The 18,291-nt window shown below is 34.9% G+C and overlaps 3 protein-coding genes across 7 annotated transcripts; 1 reads left to right on the plus strand and 2 right to left on the minus strand.

Moving 5' to 3' along the window:
* Window positions 1–186: 186 nt before the first annotated feature.
* LOC125222846 (probable protein phosphatase 2C 63) lies at window positions 187–2,973 on the minus strand. Its single transcript, XM_048125684.1, has 4 exons — window positions 2,688–2,973; window positions 2,114–2,484; window positions 858–1,094; window positions 187–623 (listed from the first exon to the last, which is right to left on the minus strand). The coding sequence occupies exons 1-4, from the start codon at window positions 2,923–2,925 to the stop codon at window positions 339–341; spliced, it is 1,131 nt and encodes a 376-aa protein (XP_047981641.1). The 5' UTR covers window positions 2,926–2,973; the 3' UTR covers window positions 187–338.
* A 2,696-nt stretch (window positions 2,974–5,669) lies between these two features.
* LOC125220597 (probable calcium-binding protein CML16) lies at window positions 5,670–5,993 on the plus strand (the record flags this gene model as incomplete). The annotated part of the gene is made up of 1 exon (XM_048122750.1): window positions 5,670–5,993. A coding segment is annotated over one exon (324 nt), but the record flags the coding sequence as incomplete, so codon positions are not given.
* Window positions 5,994–7,020: 1,027 nt separating this feature from the next.
* Window positions 7,021–9,666, minus strand: LOC125219058 (probable E3 ubiquitin-protein ligase RHY1A). Of its 5 annotated transcripts, none has more exons than XR_007176064.1 (5): window positions 9,292–9,664; window positions 8,411–8,601; window positions 7,525–7,980; window positions 7,216–7,299; window positions 7,021–7,127 (listed from the first exon to the last, which is right to left on the minus strand). XR_007176064.1 is itself a non-coding variant. In XM_048120923.1 (5 exons), exons 1-4 carry the CDS (start codon window positions 9,526–9,528, stop codon window positions 7,233–7,235), a joined length of 825 nt encoding a protein of 274 aa, XP_047976880.1. In that variant the 5' UTR covers window positions 9,529–9,666; the 3' UTR covers window positions 7,021–7,115; window positions 7,216–7,232. The 5 variants fall into 5 exon arrangements, 4 of the variants coding, with proteins under 4 accessions (XP_047976880.1, XP_047976879.1, XP_047976878.1 ...); XM_048120923.1 differs by having other exon boundaries at window positions 7,021–7,115; window positions 7,651–7,980; window positions 9,292–9,666; XM_048120922.1 differs by having other exon boundaries at window positions 7,651–7,980; window positions 9,292–9,666.
* Between the last annotated feature and the right edge of the window lie 8,625 nt (window positions 9,667–18,291).

Below are 18,291 nucleotides of genomic sequence, written 5' to 3' on the forward strand. Positions count from 1 at the left end.
ACTACAAATAGTTTGGGAAGGAGTATGAGGTTGTTTATGTGTCCATTACTAGTCATGACTCATGATTAAAAAACTCAAAATTGAGAAATACTCCATCTTTCCCGCCATAAGCGATAATGAAAAAGTAAAAAAGGCACAAAACATAACAAAGCACAAGGCTAGTAGTAAACTCAACCATCAGTTCACTGACAGCAAAAACGATAACCATAACTGATTTCAGAAGAAAGAAAAGAGTGTATTTGAGGTTACAACCCACGCTTCAAAATTAGCTATAATCCTTGTATCCACTAATTTATCTACACCAAACCTCTATACAACATAACCCTTTTTTCCAGTAATCAGTATGATACTTTTGCTTGCGATTCTTCATTGGGAAAAATCTTGTCGCCGGAACTTCCCATGGCTTCATCTGAGTTATGGGAATAGATATCAATAGGTGGAATAGTAGAGCCAACTGCACCTTGCTTATGCTTTTGGTGATCAAGGTAAATCACAATTACAGTAATGTCATCATGAAAATGCCTCCTGACTCCCCTCTCGATCTTCTTGATATCCTTGTACCTCACTTCTCTCTTCTTTGCTGCTTCCTGAATGGCAGCTGCAACCAATCTCTTGGCTATTCCCTGCAAATTCACACCATCAGATGTTAGTCTATGACAGGTTCTGTATGCAATCAAATTTTAGGTGGGGTTTTGATTAACTTGATTGTAATGTGAAATATGGTGCCTGCATATTGAAAATAATGAGAATATTTACTAGGTGAATCAACCAAGTGTGCGCGTGAGAGAGAGATGGATGGGTGGATGATGCAAAGCATATGTTCAAGCATGAACTGAAACAGTATTCTAAACACTTACAGCTCTTGGGTACTTAGAAACTATTTGAACAGCTCCATCATCGCTGAGTTGCTCCCACAGACCATCAGAGGCGAAAATGACAAACTTATCTTCTTGTCTCAACTTTCTGGTTACAATAGAAGGTTCAGCTGACATAAGTGGTCGCTTCGTGGGGACATAATTCCCGTATTGCTGGAAAATCGGGTCTCTATGAAACTCGGGCTTTTTCAAATAGACATCACCAATGGATCTAGATACCTGAAGTGAGATAACATAGAAATTAGGGATTTAAAACCTTTTCATGACATTTAGCTTCAGATTAATAAAATAGAAAAAGAACGAATTAAAGATAAAAACAAACATACAAACTCCTTATCTCATTCTCACCGGGCCAACATGAATATCTGTAAATCATAAGGAAGGAAAGAAATTTAGATCCTAAATGCTAAATGAGCTTCTTTCAAGCTACAAGGACCTTCGGGATGACCAAACATAAAGGCAGGGGACTATAGAGGCACCAGGATCACAACACTTTGCTTTATGATCTTCATGTACATCTCATGTGCGGAAGGCATCTACTTTAACTTCAGCCACATGAGACGGTAAGGAGCAGAGCATGTGAATCCTGGAAGAGTAACCAATACACCCTTTAGCAAATGAACTAAATGTGCACTCTCGTTGCTGCCGCTCACCAAAATAAGAGAAAAGATATCAATTTGGGAAGAAAAATAAATTCTGAACAGAAAAAAAGGTGCTAAAATCATCTCCCATGAAATGCACTTTCAAGCAGATCAGTAGGATTGGGTTGAAAGAAAAGCAGCCAAGAGTTCTGACTTGATAACCAGGCTGATGAATCTCATGCACCTTTAGTTAAAACCTAAATCATTTGGTCAGTTTACAATATCCCGTATCAGGATTGGGGTTCAATCAAATAATTCTGATGTGCAACAATCTCTAAGAATCTTTTATTCAAAATAACTACCAAATCTTAACCCAGAAAACTAGCCATGTGAGCAGTGGCCAAGGTATCTCACAAAATACACTACACAAGAACGAATACAATATCAACCGGAAAATTATCTAACGCCATGAAAAAAGAGGTTATAATATGGTACGATACAGCTCTTAATCAATCAAACATGAAAAATTGGTTAGTTTTAGCATGCTCTCGATAAGGTTCTATGATGATTAAACTCAGTTCAGATGCATCGCTTTGGCAATACATTGAAATATGCAGAATACTTGGCATTCAATAAATCATGGATTAAGAAAAGAACCTGAATAATTCCCTTGATTCTCCAAACTCCTCGACAATAAACCACAACAGGTGCATCATCAGGATGAAGTGCTTCAACCTCCCTCCTAACATCTTGGGAGGAAACATTATGATCTGTGGACAGCCTCTCGGACACGAAATTATTCTCCCCATCAAAACCTCTACGGCCAAGAACAGCTCTTGAATCTCCCAAGTTTGCAACATACAATTTACCGTCTGAAATTGCACCGACCAGGCAGCACGACCCAACTGAAGCAATCTTCGGATTGGTTGGCAATGATATCTTCACTAAACGAGTAAAATCCTCTTCAGCTGCGTTGAAAGCCCTCTTTATTACATCTGTCGACAGTCCTCCTTGCTCCTTGGAAAATTCTGTTAATCGCAAATCAGAATTGATTGCTAATCAAATTAAAACACCACAGTTGAAATCGAATTAAATACTATTCTATCAAAAGAAGCAATAGATCAAATCAGATACCTAATTTGACAAAATAAAAGCTCAATGAATACACAAAATATATGGAGAGATCTAAGAAATTAAAACAGCGAAAAAAGGGGGGATTTAAGAAAATCACTTTGGAGATGAAGGAAGAGGTGGTGGTTGACGAATCGAGAGGCTTCGGGACCGCCGTGGCCGTCGTAAACTCCGACATAGGTGGCGGAGGGCGAGGTGTAGACCTGGCTCTGATCCTCTAGGTTAGAATTGGCCTGCGCGACGGCGATCGAGAATTCTCCGGAGGCGTGGGGCTTCAATGCAGAGTGCCAGAGCAAGCCATCGCCAATTCGGCGGCCGAAACAGCAGGATCGCAACATGACCTAGAAATGCAGTAGAAATATCTTCAAGAGTGAGAGAGTCTACAAATGGATGAATGTTGAGATTTATAACACAAACACTAGCTTAGGTATAAATACACAATTTTTTTTAATTCAAATTTCACAATTCGATTACTTATTTAAATATTCAGTTTTGACTTTACACTATAACATCATATTTATTGTCAACCTTTTATTTTTTACCACTTGTTTCAACTAAAATACTGTATCATCTTTCTATTTTTTAATTTAATTATATTTTTCTGTATTATAATATTTTTAGTAAATCCATTAAAAATATCGTGTTATCAAAAAGAAACAAAAGACTCAAGTGACTTAGACAACCCTAATATGATTCTCCAACTACTCAAATAGTAGAACTTAGGACACAGTAGAATGTAATTATAATCTCTATCCACAAGATAACCACCTATTTTGTCAATTTATGACATCCACAGTTTAAAAACTTATTTTTTTATAAGTGGAATTTAAAATACTACTTCAAACTATATCTATATTCCACTAAGTTTTTTAATAATAGTTTATTAATAAAGTCAAACATTTTTTTAAAAGTACAACAGATACTATTGTAGACAATTATTTATATATATTCTACTCACTAAATATGATACTGAAATTTAATACAATAATAAAAGTATTTTAAATTAAATTCATGATATTTTATTTCATAGTAGTTGGTATCAAATGAGAGTTCATTAAATTTATAATTATATTACTTATATACATCGTGTGAAATTATATTAAGTTATTTACTGATAATTTTTAGTGAGGAGATTGATCTATTGGGAAAATGCATTACAGTTTTTATTAATTTTTTGGTTTGTAAATTATGAATTGTATCTTTTGGATCTATGGTATAGAATATATTGACAATTTTCACGATATAAATATAAATTAGTAAATGTTTAGGTGAAGAATTTTGATTTTTAAAGCACATTAAAAGTTACTGTATACTCTAATCATTTTTTATATCTTCTTCTTTCTTTATATCTTTTGGGCATAAGAATTCAAACTCTAATGTGAAAAAAAAAAAATCAAAGTCAAACTTATGTTCCACATCTTATATATGTCATTACCCATATCCCGTATAACACGTTATGACTAAAGTAGAAAAGTTATTTAAATCTTGACTTGCACATAAAGCTAACGATGAAAATATATTTAAATTTGGGTAGACTTTGGTAAATATGTAGTGTGAATAATTGATTTCTCTTTAAAAAATTGTTTTGGATGGGGATGGACTTGGAGGCGACATGGATATGACTCAGACACATAAATATTGGATTGCAATTCAATTACAATTTCAAATAAACATGCTTTATTTTGATGGATTTATAATTAATTACGATTTAACTGCGGATTATTGCTGACTCACTATCGTCACAACACTCGACATATTGATTTTTTTTTATTTCGAGGTTGGGATAAAGTCATAAACCCAACAGTTAAATATTTTATTTGGGGCGTAACTACTTTTTGATTCGTTAATAGTAACATTTTTGTCTTGCTCGTTTCTTAATTTTTTAATTAAACCTTGGAGCCGTTGACTAATAGGATTATTTGAGGATTGTAACAATGCTTGAAAAGGTCACAAAATTTGTGGATTTGATTCTTATCATCTTTGCTCTCATATTTAATTTTTTTTCCATAGTTGTCATGTGTGCTTTATACTTAATACAATTTACCCGTAAACAATCAACAATATTCCTTTCGAGACAATTCATCTATTAGAGTATGGGAATAAAAATAAAGAGAGATGATAAAATGTGTGTATTAATCTAATGACAGAGTTATTAATACTCTATGCCTAAAGAGAGAATGAAAAATAGAAAAAGGCAAGTCTTCTACATAAAAGTCTACATAATTCACTAAATGAAGAACATACACATTGAAATGGGAAAGCAACATAAACTATGTGGTTGAAACAAAAGGAAAACTTGTTAGTAGTTCCACTTCTTAAAATCGTTCTACCTAAATTTCTACATTTCTACCTAAATTTATTATACTTTGGCCAATAAAGGTATTACAATGGTAATTATCACATGCTTATTAATACTAAACCTCCAAAACGGAAATTCTTTTTTTAATATCTAAAGTCCAACCACAAAAGGTTGAAACAAAGTAGTATAATACCTGATGTAGCCATGTGTATGATGAAATTCTAGTTGTAATAAGTTTCTTTAAGTTGTTTTGGTAGTTATTTGTTTTCCTAGTTAATTTATAATTTTTTATTAATTGATAAAAAGATTTGATTAATATTAACTTGCTTTAATTTTTTTTAAAAGAAAATGAACATAAATTTTAAAAACCACGTAGATTCGAACCTAAAATATACTCCGTATAACCTTAGATATTAATTGTTACCACTATTATATCGGTAGGACAACCCACAGACACTAGCTTTGATTGTTTTATTTCTATTTTTTAAAGTTTTCCTTCAATACAATAAGCAATAAAAAATTATTGACCAATATTTATTGGCTTTGTTTAGCTTTAACTCTACGAATTAGACTTTTCTTTTAACTATATCTTTCTTTGTAGGTTTAGGATTTTTCTTTTAATGATAATTAAAATAATTTATCTTTGATTAATATTTTGTGAATTTTATTCTCTCTCGAACCTTCAATTTTCATTTAGAAAAGAGTAAAGACCAAAATTGGTCCTAAATATATGGACATTTTACCTTTTTGATCATAAACTTTATTTTTTGGATTTTTTGGTCCTACCGCAACGGCTCCATCGAATTCGACGAGCTCGTCGGCGCAATTCTCGCCAACACCAACAAGGAGGTGCTTCTCAACCAGGACCAGCTCATCGAGCTCTTCCGCTCCTTCGACCGCGACGGCAGCGGCTACATCACCGCCGCCGAGCTCGCCGGACAGATGGCTAAGATGGGGCACGCCCTCACCTACCGCGAGCTCAGCGACATGATGCAGGAGGCCGACACCAACGGCGACGGCGTCCTCAGCTTGCACGAATTCGCCACCATTATGGCCAAATCTGCAGTCGAATTTCTCGCCGAGCCTGAATCGTCTTCCTCCTCCTAGGGTTTACTCATCTTAATTTTTTTTAATTGGGGGAAGTTGATGTGGCATTCTAGATTGTGGCTATGACTATCTAATTCTTCTTAATTTGTGAAGTAAATTGCGATTCATGAATTATTGGATTTATGAGAACTAATTCATATTGGATTTTATGTACTCATTATTGCATCCAACTTCATATAATTTGGAGATTAATTAGTGATTTAAAAATCAGAATTAAGAGTTTAATTTGGTCAAAATCGCCGTTGACCGTTAGTTTTTAACGGAACTATTAACGGAGGACCAAAATGATCAAATTTCCATATGTGCAGAACCAAAAAATCCAAAAGATAAAGTTTATGACCAAAAAGGTAAAATAGCCATATGTTTAGGACCAATTTTGGCCTTACTCTTTAGAAAACTATTGACTAATCAACCATATTTAAGAATTCGTTCAGTCCACATTCTTGAGTTCACTAATATTTAAGAATTAATTCGTTAATCAATCAAACATCAAGTGTTTTAACTTTATAATCATTGAACCTTCAATTAGAACATTGTGACATTATTTTCTTGAATTCGTTCAAGTTGGACAAATATCTATTCGATCGATGTGATTATCTATCTAATTCATCAAGTCTTCCGCAATATTTAAGAATTAATTCGTTAATCAATCAATCATCGATGAACATATCTCTGTCTCACATACACATAAAAACAAGTAAAATGGGTTGAGTGAGTGGGCCAGAGAATCGCTATGAAAAACTAATTCAGTTGACAGGCCTGTAATAAAGCAAGGACTGTAATAATTTTACAAGGTAGTCAAGTGGTTTGAGGGTGCTTTCATGATACAGTTTGTTAAATTAATTTCATTTTCAGGATGCAAATAGTTACTAGCAAATAATGAATCATTCAACTGGTGTACTCTTCTTCTACCTGTTGTTTACTATAAAAGCCATTAAAATTCTAGAATTTTCAGATAATACGTGTCCGAATCTACCTCGTTAGGACATGAAACACAACAAACTGGGTGGGAACTGAGCTGAATATATCCCAAACAACCTGCTGCTTCCAGAATATTTCAACATAAAGTTCTGAGTTGAACAAATATTTTTCTCTTGAACTCATAGGGCTGCCCCAAAATTTCTGGAAGTTGATCTTTTAACAATACAATAAGCTATAAGCGTGGTACTAAATGATGCCAATGTGCAAGCATTACATTCATTTCATAATGTGGATGATATACCTGCAGAAGTCGGATGATCAAACCAGCCACGTCAGAGAGTCCCGAATATATGAATTCCATGTCACGTTTCGGGATATTTTTAGTCTGCAGGAGACAAAAGATGAACAGAAACCAGCAAAACATAATGCAGTAAGAACAAGTGTAGTCAAGTTTGTTCTGTCTTTTATTCTACACTCAAAGCCAGTTTACAACTTAGTTCAAGTTACATTAGACATCAGCACGTCACAGCAGAAACACAAAATTACAAGACAAGATTTCGTTATACACAAAATCACAGCAGAAAAACTAGTATACAGCATTGGAAAAGACCTTCTAACAGATCAAAATTCTGGATCCTTTTTAACTCTGTCAGAGGTTGTTACATCAATACTCCTACGGCAATATGGGCAGTCTGCACAAGTCCGAACCCAAGGATCCAAGCAAGAAAAATGATACCTGTGCCCACACGGTAGACATATCAGCTGATCTCCAGCTAAGAAACTCTCTAGGCATATGCTACACTCTCTTGAAGCCCTGGGCACGTGCTGTTCATCACTTTCCTGTGCGACACAGAATACCTCAACTGGCAAACAGCTCAGTGCCTCTTGAGTAAGTCCTGGAGGCCTCATGTTCAGACGTTGGCCAACTGAATTGGTTAAGGGAGATGCTGCTGCAAGCCACTCCCTAGATATTTCTGTTTCCCAATCCCCAGCATCCACGAGCCTGAAGTCATCGCCCATTGCAAAGCCCCTACGTTGGCTACCAGCTGAGTTCCTGTGACTTTGCCTATACAGAGACACACATAAACCAATTAGAAAGCCACAAATACAAAAGAAAAGTAAGTTGCTTTAATAGTGTTGGGTTACTAAATTAAATGACATGGAAGGCTCTCAAGAAAACCATGACTAAGATGTGAATGTGCTAGAATCTCAAAACCACAGATCAAAGTCATTATCCTCACAAACAAATATGTTCAGCAGAGTCGTGGAGTAGAAGGAATAAGAAAATTATACAGAGAAAAAGTCCGAATACATAATTATGTAAAAGCAAGGTTTAATGACTAGTGTACAGAAAGTCATGAAGATCATATTTATACAGGACTACTGGTTCATGCCGAATCAACAACTGACTGCCATAATGTGTTTTACACGTTACTTCAGCCGACGCAATTATACCGGACGGTGGGGTGGGAGGGATTTCAAACATCCGAACCAACCTGCTATCAGAGAGCATAACACCTCTCAGTCTTTGCAAAAGTCTTTCTCTAGCAAGCAGAACGGCTCCAGGAAGCCTGTCATTCCCACTTAACATCAGCCAATCTTGTGCATTAACTTGAGGCTCTGGATGGATAACATTCCTGGGAGAAAACTGGTGGCTGCCCTCTTCGCGTCGAACCGTTTCACATTCCTGGTCATAATGAAAGGATGCGACAGCCAATGGTTCAAAATTGGTTTCTCCTTGAGAAGTATTTACAAGATAGATGGAAATTTTTTAACAATTCATCCAATGGAGAACATAAATAGTAAAGCAACTCTAGGATGCACATGCACTGATAATATCTCATCACATTGTATTTGACTGGTTTGAGTGAAGATAATAAACATTTGGATACGGTAAAAAATCCTAAATCTAAAGCATGTTGTGAATACAAAACTGCCAACACTACACCATAATTGATCTATATTGCGAGGGGTTACTCTTTCCAAAAACATTAGGATTTCTATGATATATCACATGCTGCCATCGGTTCAAAACTAGAATAAAGTTGAGTCATTTCATTTTGAAAAAATACTTATAAATAGTTAAAGTTGAGAAAAAATAAAGTAAGAAATAGAATACTATAAGACTCTTCTCTGCATTATTCTATATCTTACTTTACTCACTCTCCACTTTAACCATTTATCATTTTTTGAAAACGAGGGCAGAAAATGATGACTCTATTACTGTGGAACGGATGGAGTAACATTTTTCAGCTGAAGCGAGAACAGACAGGGCATCAAGTTCTATCAAAGCAATACGATAGATTCTACCAAATTAACTCGAACCGCATTCAGCCCTTATTTTTACATAAATTGCAATCATGACGACAAAAATCACCTGAGAAGAGCGATTGAGCGAGGTCTGGCGCGGGTGATGAAGAGAGCGCCGCAACGGATTGCAGCCGTCGGGATCTCGGCGACTCTGATTGCCTCCGGCACTGCTGTTGTGGCGGTGGCGGCGATTGATCGACGGAGGCGGCGGTGGAGAGCTCAAATCCGACCCGACGCCATACGAATCCGAATTACGCCCAATTCGCGTCCTCCGTTGGTAGAATAGCTCCGAAGCAGTCGTCATGCAACTCCAATTAGCAGTTTCAGCAGCAGCCTTCCAATCTCTATCCTGCAAAAGCAGCTACCGTAATCGACGATTGACAGACCAGATATCTGAGCTTCGATTGAAATTTGAGAAGTTTCAGTGAAAATTTGATGTAAAATAGGTAGATTTGAGTAATCCCAAAAAATTAAGACTATGACGTGGCTATTCATAATTCTTCAACTACTAACCACTCCAAACAAAAATTTTTTTATCTGTATCTTGTTTGATAATTTGTTCATTTAAGTATTATAATAAATTTTGAGTATTCGTCGATATTAATGTATAATTGATAAAAATAAGATATTAATGTATAAGGGGAGTGATCAATTGCTAACTCATCATTTAATTGCTAACTACAATTAATTTAAGGTCACATAATTTTAAAAAATATGTGGTCTACAATTTGCTTTTTGTGTAATTTTCGTTTTTATTAATTAAATCGAAAAAAATTAAAAAAAAAACGCCAAATTAGGGTTTTGGATGAAAATGTCAATATAGTATTTCGAAAATATCAACACAATGCTTTGAGAATATCAACACAAATTTAGGATTGACATTGTATATGCTTTATATTGACATATTATCTTAGCTGTATTGACATTACCTGTGTACGAAAAATACGAAAATTCTAGATTTTTTTTTTCAAATTTTGATGTCGGAACGTATGCATGTAGTATATCGTTGGAATCCTTATAAAATTATCTTTAATTTGATATACGTTATATGAATTTAAAGTTTTGGGATTTCTTTTAAAAGTTAATTATAATTAACTTGACATTAATACCCCTATTGATTTTTATTGGAATTAATCCTATAGCCTTATTGACGTTTTTTGTTGATCGTATTGACATTTTGTGGTTAATGATCTAAGCCTTTAATTTGAATATCTAATGGCTATTATTGAGTTGTAGTTAACAATTAAGCATTGAGTTAGAAATATAACACTCTCCTAATGTATAATTGATAAAAATAAGAAAGAGGTAGAAAAAAGATAAGCGAAAATAGTGGAGTGGAAAATGAGATTCATAGTGAAGTTAGATTTCAAAAATTAAAAAGTAGTACTCCCTCCATCTTAACTAAGTTGAGTCAAAAATTTTATGCACGGGAATTAAAAAATTGTGTTGAAAAGTAAGAAAGAATAACAAGGAAATGGAGTATAAAGAAAGAGTAAGAGCATTAGCAGTGATGGCCAATCTCAAGGACCGAGCGATCGGCTTCCGATCGGCTCCCATTGTAGGGAGGGAGCCGATCGCCCTTCCCCAACGCCTCCGGCCCATGCCCGATCAATCGCCCCAGCCGATGGCATATCGGCTCCGCATCGGCCCTGCGATGGGCCTCCATTGCCTAGGCTTACAAATTACAAATGATAGTCTTCATAATTTCATATTAAAAAATTACAAATTCATAAGAGCATCTGCAATGGATGCTCGATCTCACGCCCGATCACCCGAGATCGGGCTGGAGCATTGCCGGTAATCCACTGCAGACGTCGGTCGCGCCCGACGACGACCGATCTCTCGTTCGATCCATCGGGCATCCATTGCAGCCCGACGCCCGAGCCCGATCGAGCGTTTTTTCATTTTTTTTTAAATTTTTTTATTTCTAATTCTTTAAACCCTAATTAAACCACTATTAAAATACCCAACTTTCTCTTCACTTTTCGCACACCAATACTCTCTAGTAATTTTGTTTAGTAATGTTTTTTTTGTTAAGTATGATGTAGTTTTTTTTTTTTAATTAAGTAATGTATATTTTTTGCTAGTTCTTTAACTTGGAGTCTAATTTTGCTATTTATAATTGGTAAATATAAAAAAATAAAATTAAAATTGAAATGAAAAATGGATAATAGATAGGACACCCACTAAGACCAAACCATCGCAGAAAGATAGAGTATGCTGATGTGGCAACCACTAGGGCTCCCACTAGGGTTGTGAGTGCTCTAAAACTTAGCTAAATATACTATGTAGTTAAATATACCATGTTAGATCTACCAATCTAACACTATTTATTATATACATATACGAATAAATATTTAACTAATTATCAAATTATTTATGATAAAGTTAAACCAATTAACAATTAGCTTCTATAATTATGCAAATCACTTTTAATTCTAGAATTCCACTAATTTCTAAAAAGAAAATTAGTTAACAATGAATAAATCACTACTGATTAAGGAGTATGATCCACTATTTTTTTTTAGAGAAAAATTAGTTAACTAATCACTATAATTATGGAAATCAATTTGGTTATAAACTTTTATTTAGGTTTAGTACTTGAATGCATCCATTTGTTGAAATAGCCGAGATATAATTAATTATGGATCTTAAGATAGGGGAGTGTTAGGGTGCCACCACCTCTTAAAATAACATCATATCATTATTTCTAGCCAATCATTTGTACACGTGGACGAATAATTAGCTGCCATGTGGCCAAAAAAAAAATCTGAAAAAGACGGCCAGCAATATGGTGTACACTAAACAGTAATTTTTCTTGGCCAGCAATATCCAACACGCTATACAGTAATCTATAGATTGTTGTGTAGCATTTATAATATTACTGTATAAGTGGCGTCACGGTGTCACTTTAAAAGGGATTGTCATTTTAACACATATATTCAAACAACACTAATCATCATAACTGATATACATATATACATTGGGAATACGCTAATCTCTATAATTATGTAAGAAAATATTAGTTAACAAGTAATCTCTATATTTATGCAAGTTATAGTTAAATCTAAAAATAAGACTAATCTTTATAATTATAAAAATAAAATTTGTAATAAAACTTGAACTTTTTATATTTTTATACTTTATCCATCATATTAGAATTGTTCATATTATAATCCTGAATTCATAAAGAATTCACAAAATATATACTAAAAGCATATGGGATAGATTTAATGCTAATTAGAAAAGTGAGTTGTGTTGGGCCGTGTCGGGCTTGGGCTGGTCTTGGGCCTAGGTCGGGCTTCAAGTGGTCATGGGCCCGGGCCGGTCCTGATTTTATAAAACAGCCCAATTGGAGCTTTATTAAACTACTAAGCCGAGCCCAGACCGACTCTATTTCAGTACTGCGGGTCAGCTCGACCCACTTGACATCTTTACGGAGGCTCGGGTTGATGGCGGCACCGATTTCATATATTTTTTTTAAAATTAATTTTTTAATTTTGTTCTCCTATTATAAATATCTCAATCTCCTCACCTTCATTTCACACACCTACATCCTTCTCTACTTCACATTTTTTTTCACTAGAAATGTCTTTTAATTTCACTCTCATTTCGGATTCCAACTCCGATTCCGACATCGGCGAGAGCAACCCATTCATTGTCCGGATTGCAAAACAACAGCGGCGGGAACAGGTACAGGCGGCAGTCCCTAGGCCAATCCAGCGTCGTCAAGCGGTTCACCGTAACCACACCAAAGCTCACGATCAGCTGTTTGCGGATTACTTTGCCGAGGAGCCACGCTATCCGGCGGCAGTTTTCCGTCCGAGACACTGATGTTTTATTGTAATTTAATTTAAATTCGCTTCTCGTTGTATTCTAATTTCGAATATTGTAATATATCGAAGAATGAATTTATTATGTAATTTTATTTATACTATTATTTAGACATTTATGCTTTATTTAGTTTTTAAAATGAAATATGTTTTTTGCCGTATACTACGTTGTCTTTAATTTACATCAACAATTAAAAGTGAAATAAAATAGTGATGATATGGAAATGAGATGGACTCTCATTGCATGGAGATAGGCTCTGAGATGGGTCTGCTGACATGACAGGAAAAAATGAAGATAGACTCTAAGATGGGTTCCAGAGATAGGTCACCATTGCCAATGGTGTAAAGTGGGTGATGAAATAAAGTAAGAATGATAAGATGTTTTATTTTTTGTCAAAAAAAGAAAATGACTTAACTTAGTTGGACATCCCAAAAAGAAATACAAACTCAACTTACCAAGGATGGAGGGAGTACAAAATTTTTAGGGACGAACTAAAAAAAATTATAATTCATACAATTTTCAGGGACGAAGTGTCACACCCAACCCCAACTGACGTAACTACTTATAGTAAATAAATAATCCACGCGCCAAATAAATGAAATGCACATTTTATATAATTTCAAAAACCAATATTTATCAAGTACATATTGCAAAATATTCTAAACCGTAGTGGGACCCTCTCACCACTCTATATATTACACATTTATCTACATGCAAACATTATGAGGAGGAGAAGGTTGCTAAATCGCATCAGCCACCGACCTGATAACATGTGCAGTTCCTATGACTCATGCAAATAAAAAACTTCACTGATATCTTATTCCTGAAAAATATTAGTGGTTTATATGAGCCACAACTCAGTGTATATAAATATTAACTTTAATTCCACATACAAATATTAAACACAATCATTCACCAACATATATCACCGGAAGTAATAAATATCATAAAAAATTTAATATTCATATGCATATGCCTCTTCGTCCTTTTCATTATTCTGTGACAGATCAAGCTTGGTATCTGCCCGGGATTTCCATTGTATACGACCCGAAGGTCCTTTTTATTTATTTGACCTTTCCACGAAGGCCCCTCTTTGCATTTTGACCTTCCCACGAAGGCCCCTCTTTGCACATTTTCTTTGACCCGTAGGTCCATTATCATTGAATATGACCCGTAGAACCCATGGCAAGACTGTCACATATCCTCTTTAATCCAATGATTCAATTACTTCTAATGCCATATAAAAATATATCCATAGCACCACTTGATGGAACCGGCAGCGGAAGCGGTGTTGAACTTGATTATCATAAATTTACAATTATTAATCACACCAATAAATCACATAATAATCAGATCTATTTAGCAGATTATTTAGACAAAATCTATTCACGTAATTATCACATGTATCATGCTCATAACTTGAATTAATCATGCTTTAAGAATATTGAAACCTAAAACATGCTTTTCTACGGAGCAGAAAAATACCTAATTAATTCTCCAAAGAATTGAAGATGTCTAGCTTCTTCTCCACGTGATGCTTTGAGTACTAGACCACAAATCTTCTCTCTGGTTCCCGAACTGTACTCCAATATCAGTGTGGGCTGATCTTACTAGAATACTAGGACTTAAATAAAGAAGACAGAAGAAATCCTTTTGGGAATAGGAGTGGAATTCGAAATCTCCTTCAGCTAGGGGCCGAAAATTTTCGAAAATTTTATGAAATAAAATTGTGTTATATCTGTCTCCTTTATTCTCCTATTTATATTATGTTCCTTTTGGGCCCAGACAGGGATCTATGGAAGGTTTTGGATATGAGCTCATCCAATTTACTTTTTACTAATTAAATTGAACCCACAATTTAATATAAGTTATAATTGGAATATTACGAGCAGCCACTACAGAAGTAATATTGAACTCTCCCCATCCAAATCTGAAATTACAAGTAATCCGGGTTTCCGTTTAACTTTCATTTCCCGCACTTAAGATTAAAATGTCCATTAATTAATTAATGTCTGCTATTGACTTAATTAATTAACTTATTATTAATTCCAAGAGTGGACTTAGCATAAAACGCTTATTTATTATTCATAGGGTAATCAAACTCCAACTAGCTAGGTTCCGAATGATAAAACCTTGTTTCGCGCTCCTCTTGAGGACATTATCAAACGAGACTCAGCTCGCGCACGATTCAATATAATAGCAATCCTAGCACCGCTAGATATTGATCACCACTACCCAATATATCAGGATAATTGGGTTACGAAAAACCCGCACCATTTGATAAGTCAAAATAGTGTATAATCAATACCGTATGCTCAATGTTAACCTACATTGATTAAGAAACAAATATTTATCAAGACCTCGCCTTTCGGTAGATAGCCTAAGGACAAGTCTTGTTGTTAGATCCGTTCAGTGCTATACCACACCAATGTCATCTTATTTCAGTAAGGCTTAGAAATATGCGGACTAACATTGCAACCTTTTGTCGATGGATAGTCAAATTCCAACTAGGTTGTGAAATTCATCTTTTTCTTTGTTTAGAACTGACCGTGTTACCTTAAAGTGGACGACGCCCACAACCGGTCTACTAAAACAAAGACTTAGACTTTGTTAAGTTAACTTATACATTTAAACATGCATTAACATCCATTAAATGTAAAACATAACAACATTATGACAAAAATAATATGTTTTATTCATTGGAAAATAAAATAAGAGTTTTACAGTATTCAATCACTCGAAACGTGATTTCTAGTATACAAACTCTAACAATCTCCCACTTATACTCAAAACACTTTCGAGTATACAAAAAATGTGCTAACGTCTAATTCTCCCACTTATACTGAAAGCGGATTGAGGTCTTGAATTAGTCGAACTCTCATTCCTTCAACATGGCTTTCATACGGCTTTACCGCTAATGCCTTCGTGAAAGGATCTGCCAGGTTGTTTTCTGACTCAATCTAGACCACTTTTATGTCTTCTCTCTGCACTATATCTCGAATGATATGATACTTCCTCTCTATGTGCTTGCTCTAGACATGGCCACGGTTCAAAAACCGCCGGTTCCGGTTCGTCGAATGCTTGAACCGTAACCAGCCCGGATACCGGTTATCCGGTTCCGGTTTAACCGCCGGTTCCGGTTCCAGTTTAACCGCCGGTTACTGCCTGCAAGTGATTAACATGCTCATCTGTACTTCATGAATATAATAGTAAGTCAATAGATTTAATCACTAACGGATCCAGGAATAGTTGAGAGAATTTGTTCATCAATGCCATAAATAATTGTAGGTGCAAAGTTTATTCGAAAGGCATAACCAAAACTCATAATGGTCGTACTGAGTTCAAAATGGTGTCTCTGCAATATTCTCTTTAGCTATCTTCAACTGATGATATCTTGATCAAAAATCGGTACTCGAAAACAGTTGCATACCTTGAAATTGATCAAATAAGTCTTCTATTCTCGGTAATAGATATTTATTCTTCACTGTCACTTGACTCAACATTCAATAGTGTATATAAAGTCGCAATGTGCCGTCTTTCTTCTTCAAATATGATATTGGTGGACTCCAAGATAAAATACTGGGTCATATAAATCTCCTACCAGATAACTCTTGTAACTGATTCTTAAATTCTTGAAACTCTAATGAAGACGGTTGATAAGTAGAAATAAAAATAAATCTAGTGCTCAATAGAGAAATATTTCTCTTGATAAGGTGAAAATCCAAATAAATCTGCACTTCTAATAAATCAAAAAGTCGATCTAGATAATATAAGAAAACCTGGAACAATATATTGATTACCGTAAAATATAACTCGATCCCGTCTCGATGATTATATTACCATTTCTTTTACTTGACAAGCTACTTGGTTCGATGAAGTGAAAACCAATCTATACCCATAGTAATATCAAAACTTGTGTATGAACAAGAGAATCAATATCCGCTGGCAGCTCAATTGAATTAACTCGCAACACATTCTCTAGAAAACCGTGTATATTGAAATAATGTCAACTCATAATCAACAAACATAGTTCCTTGATTAAAGACAAAACCTTCTCTGCTTCTTATCACAATACACTTCTTTGCATATATTTAGCATTGAATTCTATAGAAAAATCGTCTGAACTAATTACCAGAGGTTGTATCATAGCTTGTGGGACTGTTTGCCACCAAGAGTAAGTATTGCTTCATAGAAGAGATGCCCTGTAATCAAAACCTTCTTCTGACATACCACTCATATGATTGAACACCGGTTCTATCACTTTTGACTATATCCCAGCCTCAGTCAGATTAGTTCCATACAACAACTTCTACTTTTCTGAGCTCTTTAAATTTTCTACCTCTTTACCTCATCATTGGTCCATGTACTCTTTGTTCTAAAAAGCCTAGGTATTTACTGGAAATCCTCATATGATGCAGCATGTATATGATATGTTTCTACAATTAATTGATAATGCATGGTGGCTGACCCTTCTCTCCTCGGTGACACATGTTCATGATAATAAAAATACAAACGAAACTTAGAACCAAAATGTATCATACATGCTTGAATGCTATGTCCCAGCGGGATTCTATCCCCGCTCTGATACCACTTAAACTGTCACACCCAACCCCAACTGACGTAACTACTTATAGTAAATAAATAATCCACGCGCCAAATAAATGAAATGCACATTTTATATAATTTCAAAAACCAATATTTATCAAGTACATATTGCAAAATATTCTAAACCGTAGTGGTTCCTCTCACCACTCTATATATTACACATTTATCTACATGCAAAAATGACGAGGAGGAGAAGGTTGCTAAAACGTATCAGCTGCCGACCCGATAACATGTGCAGTTCCTATGACTCATGTCAATCAAAAACTTCACTGATATCTTATTCCTGAAAAATATTAGTGGTTTATATGAGCCACAACTCAGTGTATATAAATATTACCTATAATTCCACATACAAATATCAAACACAATCATTCACCAACATATATCACCGGAAGTAATAAATATCATAAAAAATTTAATATTCATATGCATATGCCTCTCCGTCCTTTTCATTATTCTGTGACAGATCAAGCTTGGTATCTGCCCGGGATTTCCTCTTTAATCCAATGATTCAATTACTTCTAATGCCATATAAAAATATATCCATAGCACCACTCACATATTCAATATTCCACCATCAATATCACACAACACATAACTATATTAGAGTCACATATAATCAAATTAT

Source organism: Salvia hispanica, chromosome 4 (genome assembly GCF_023119035.1).
Source record: "Salvia hispanica cultivar TCC Black 2014 chromosome 4, UniMelb_Shisp_WGS_1.0, whole genome shotgun sequence".
NCBI classification, from domain to species: domain Eukaryota; kingdom Viridiplantae; phylum Streptophyta; class Magnoliopsida; order Lamiales; family Lamiaceae; genus Salvia; species Salvia hispanica.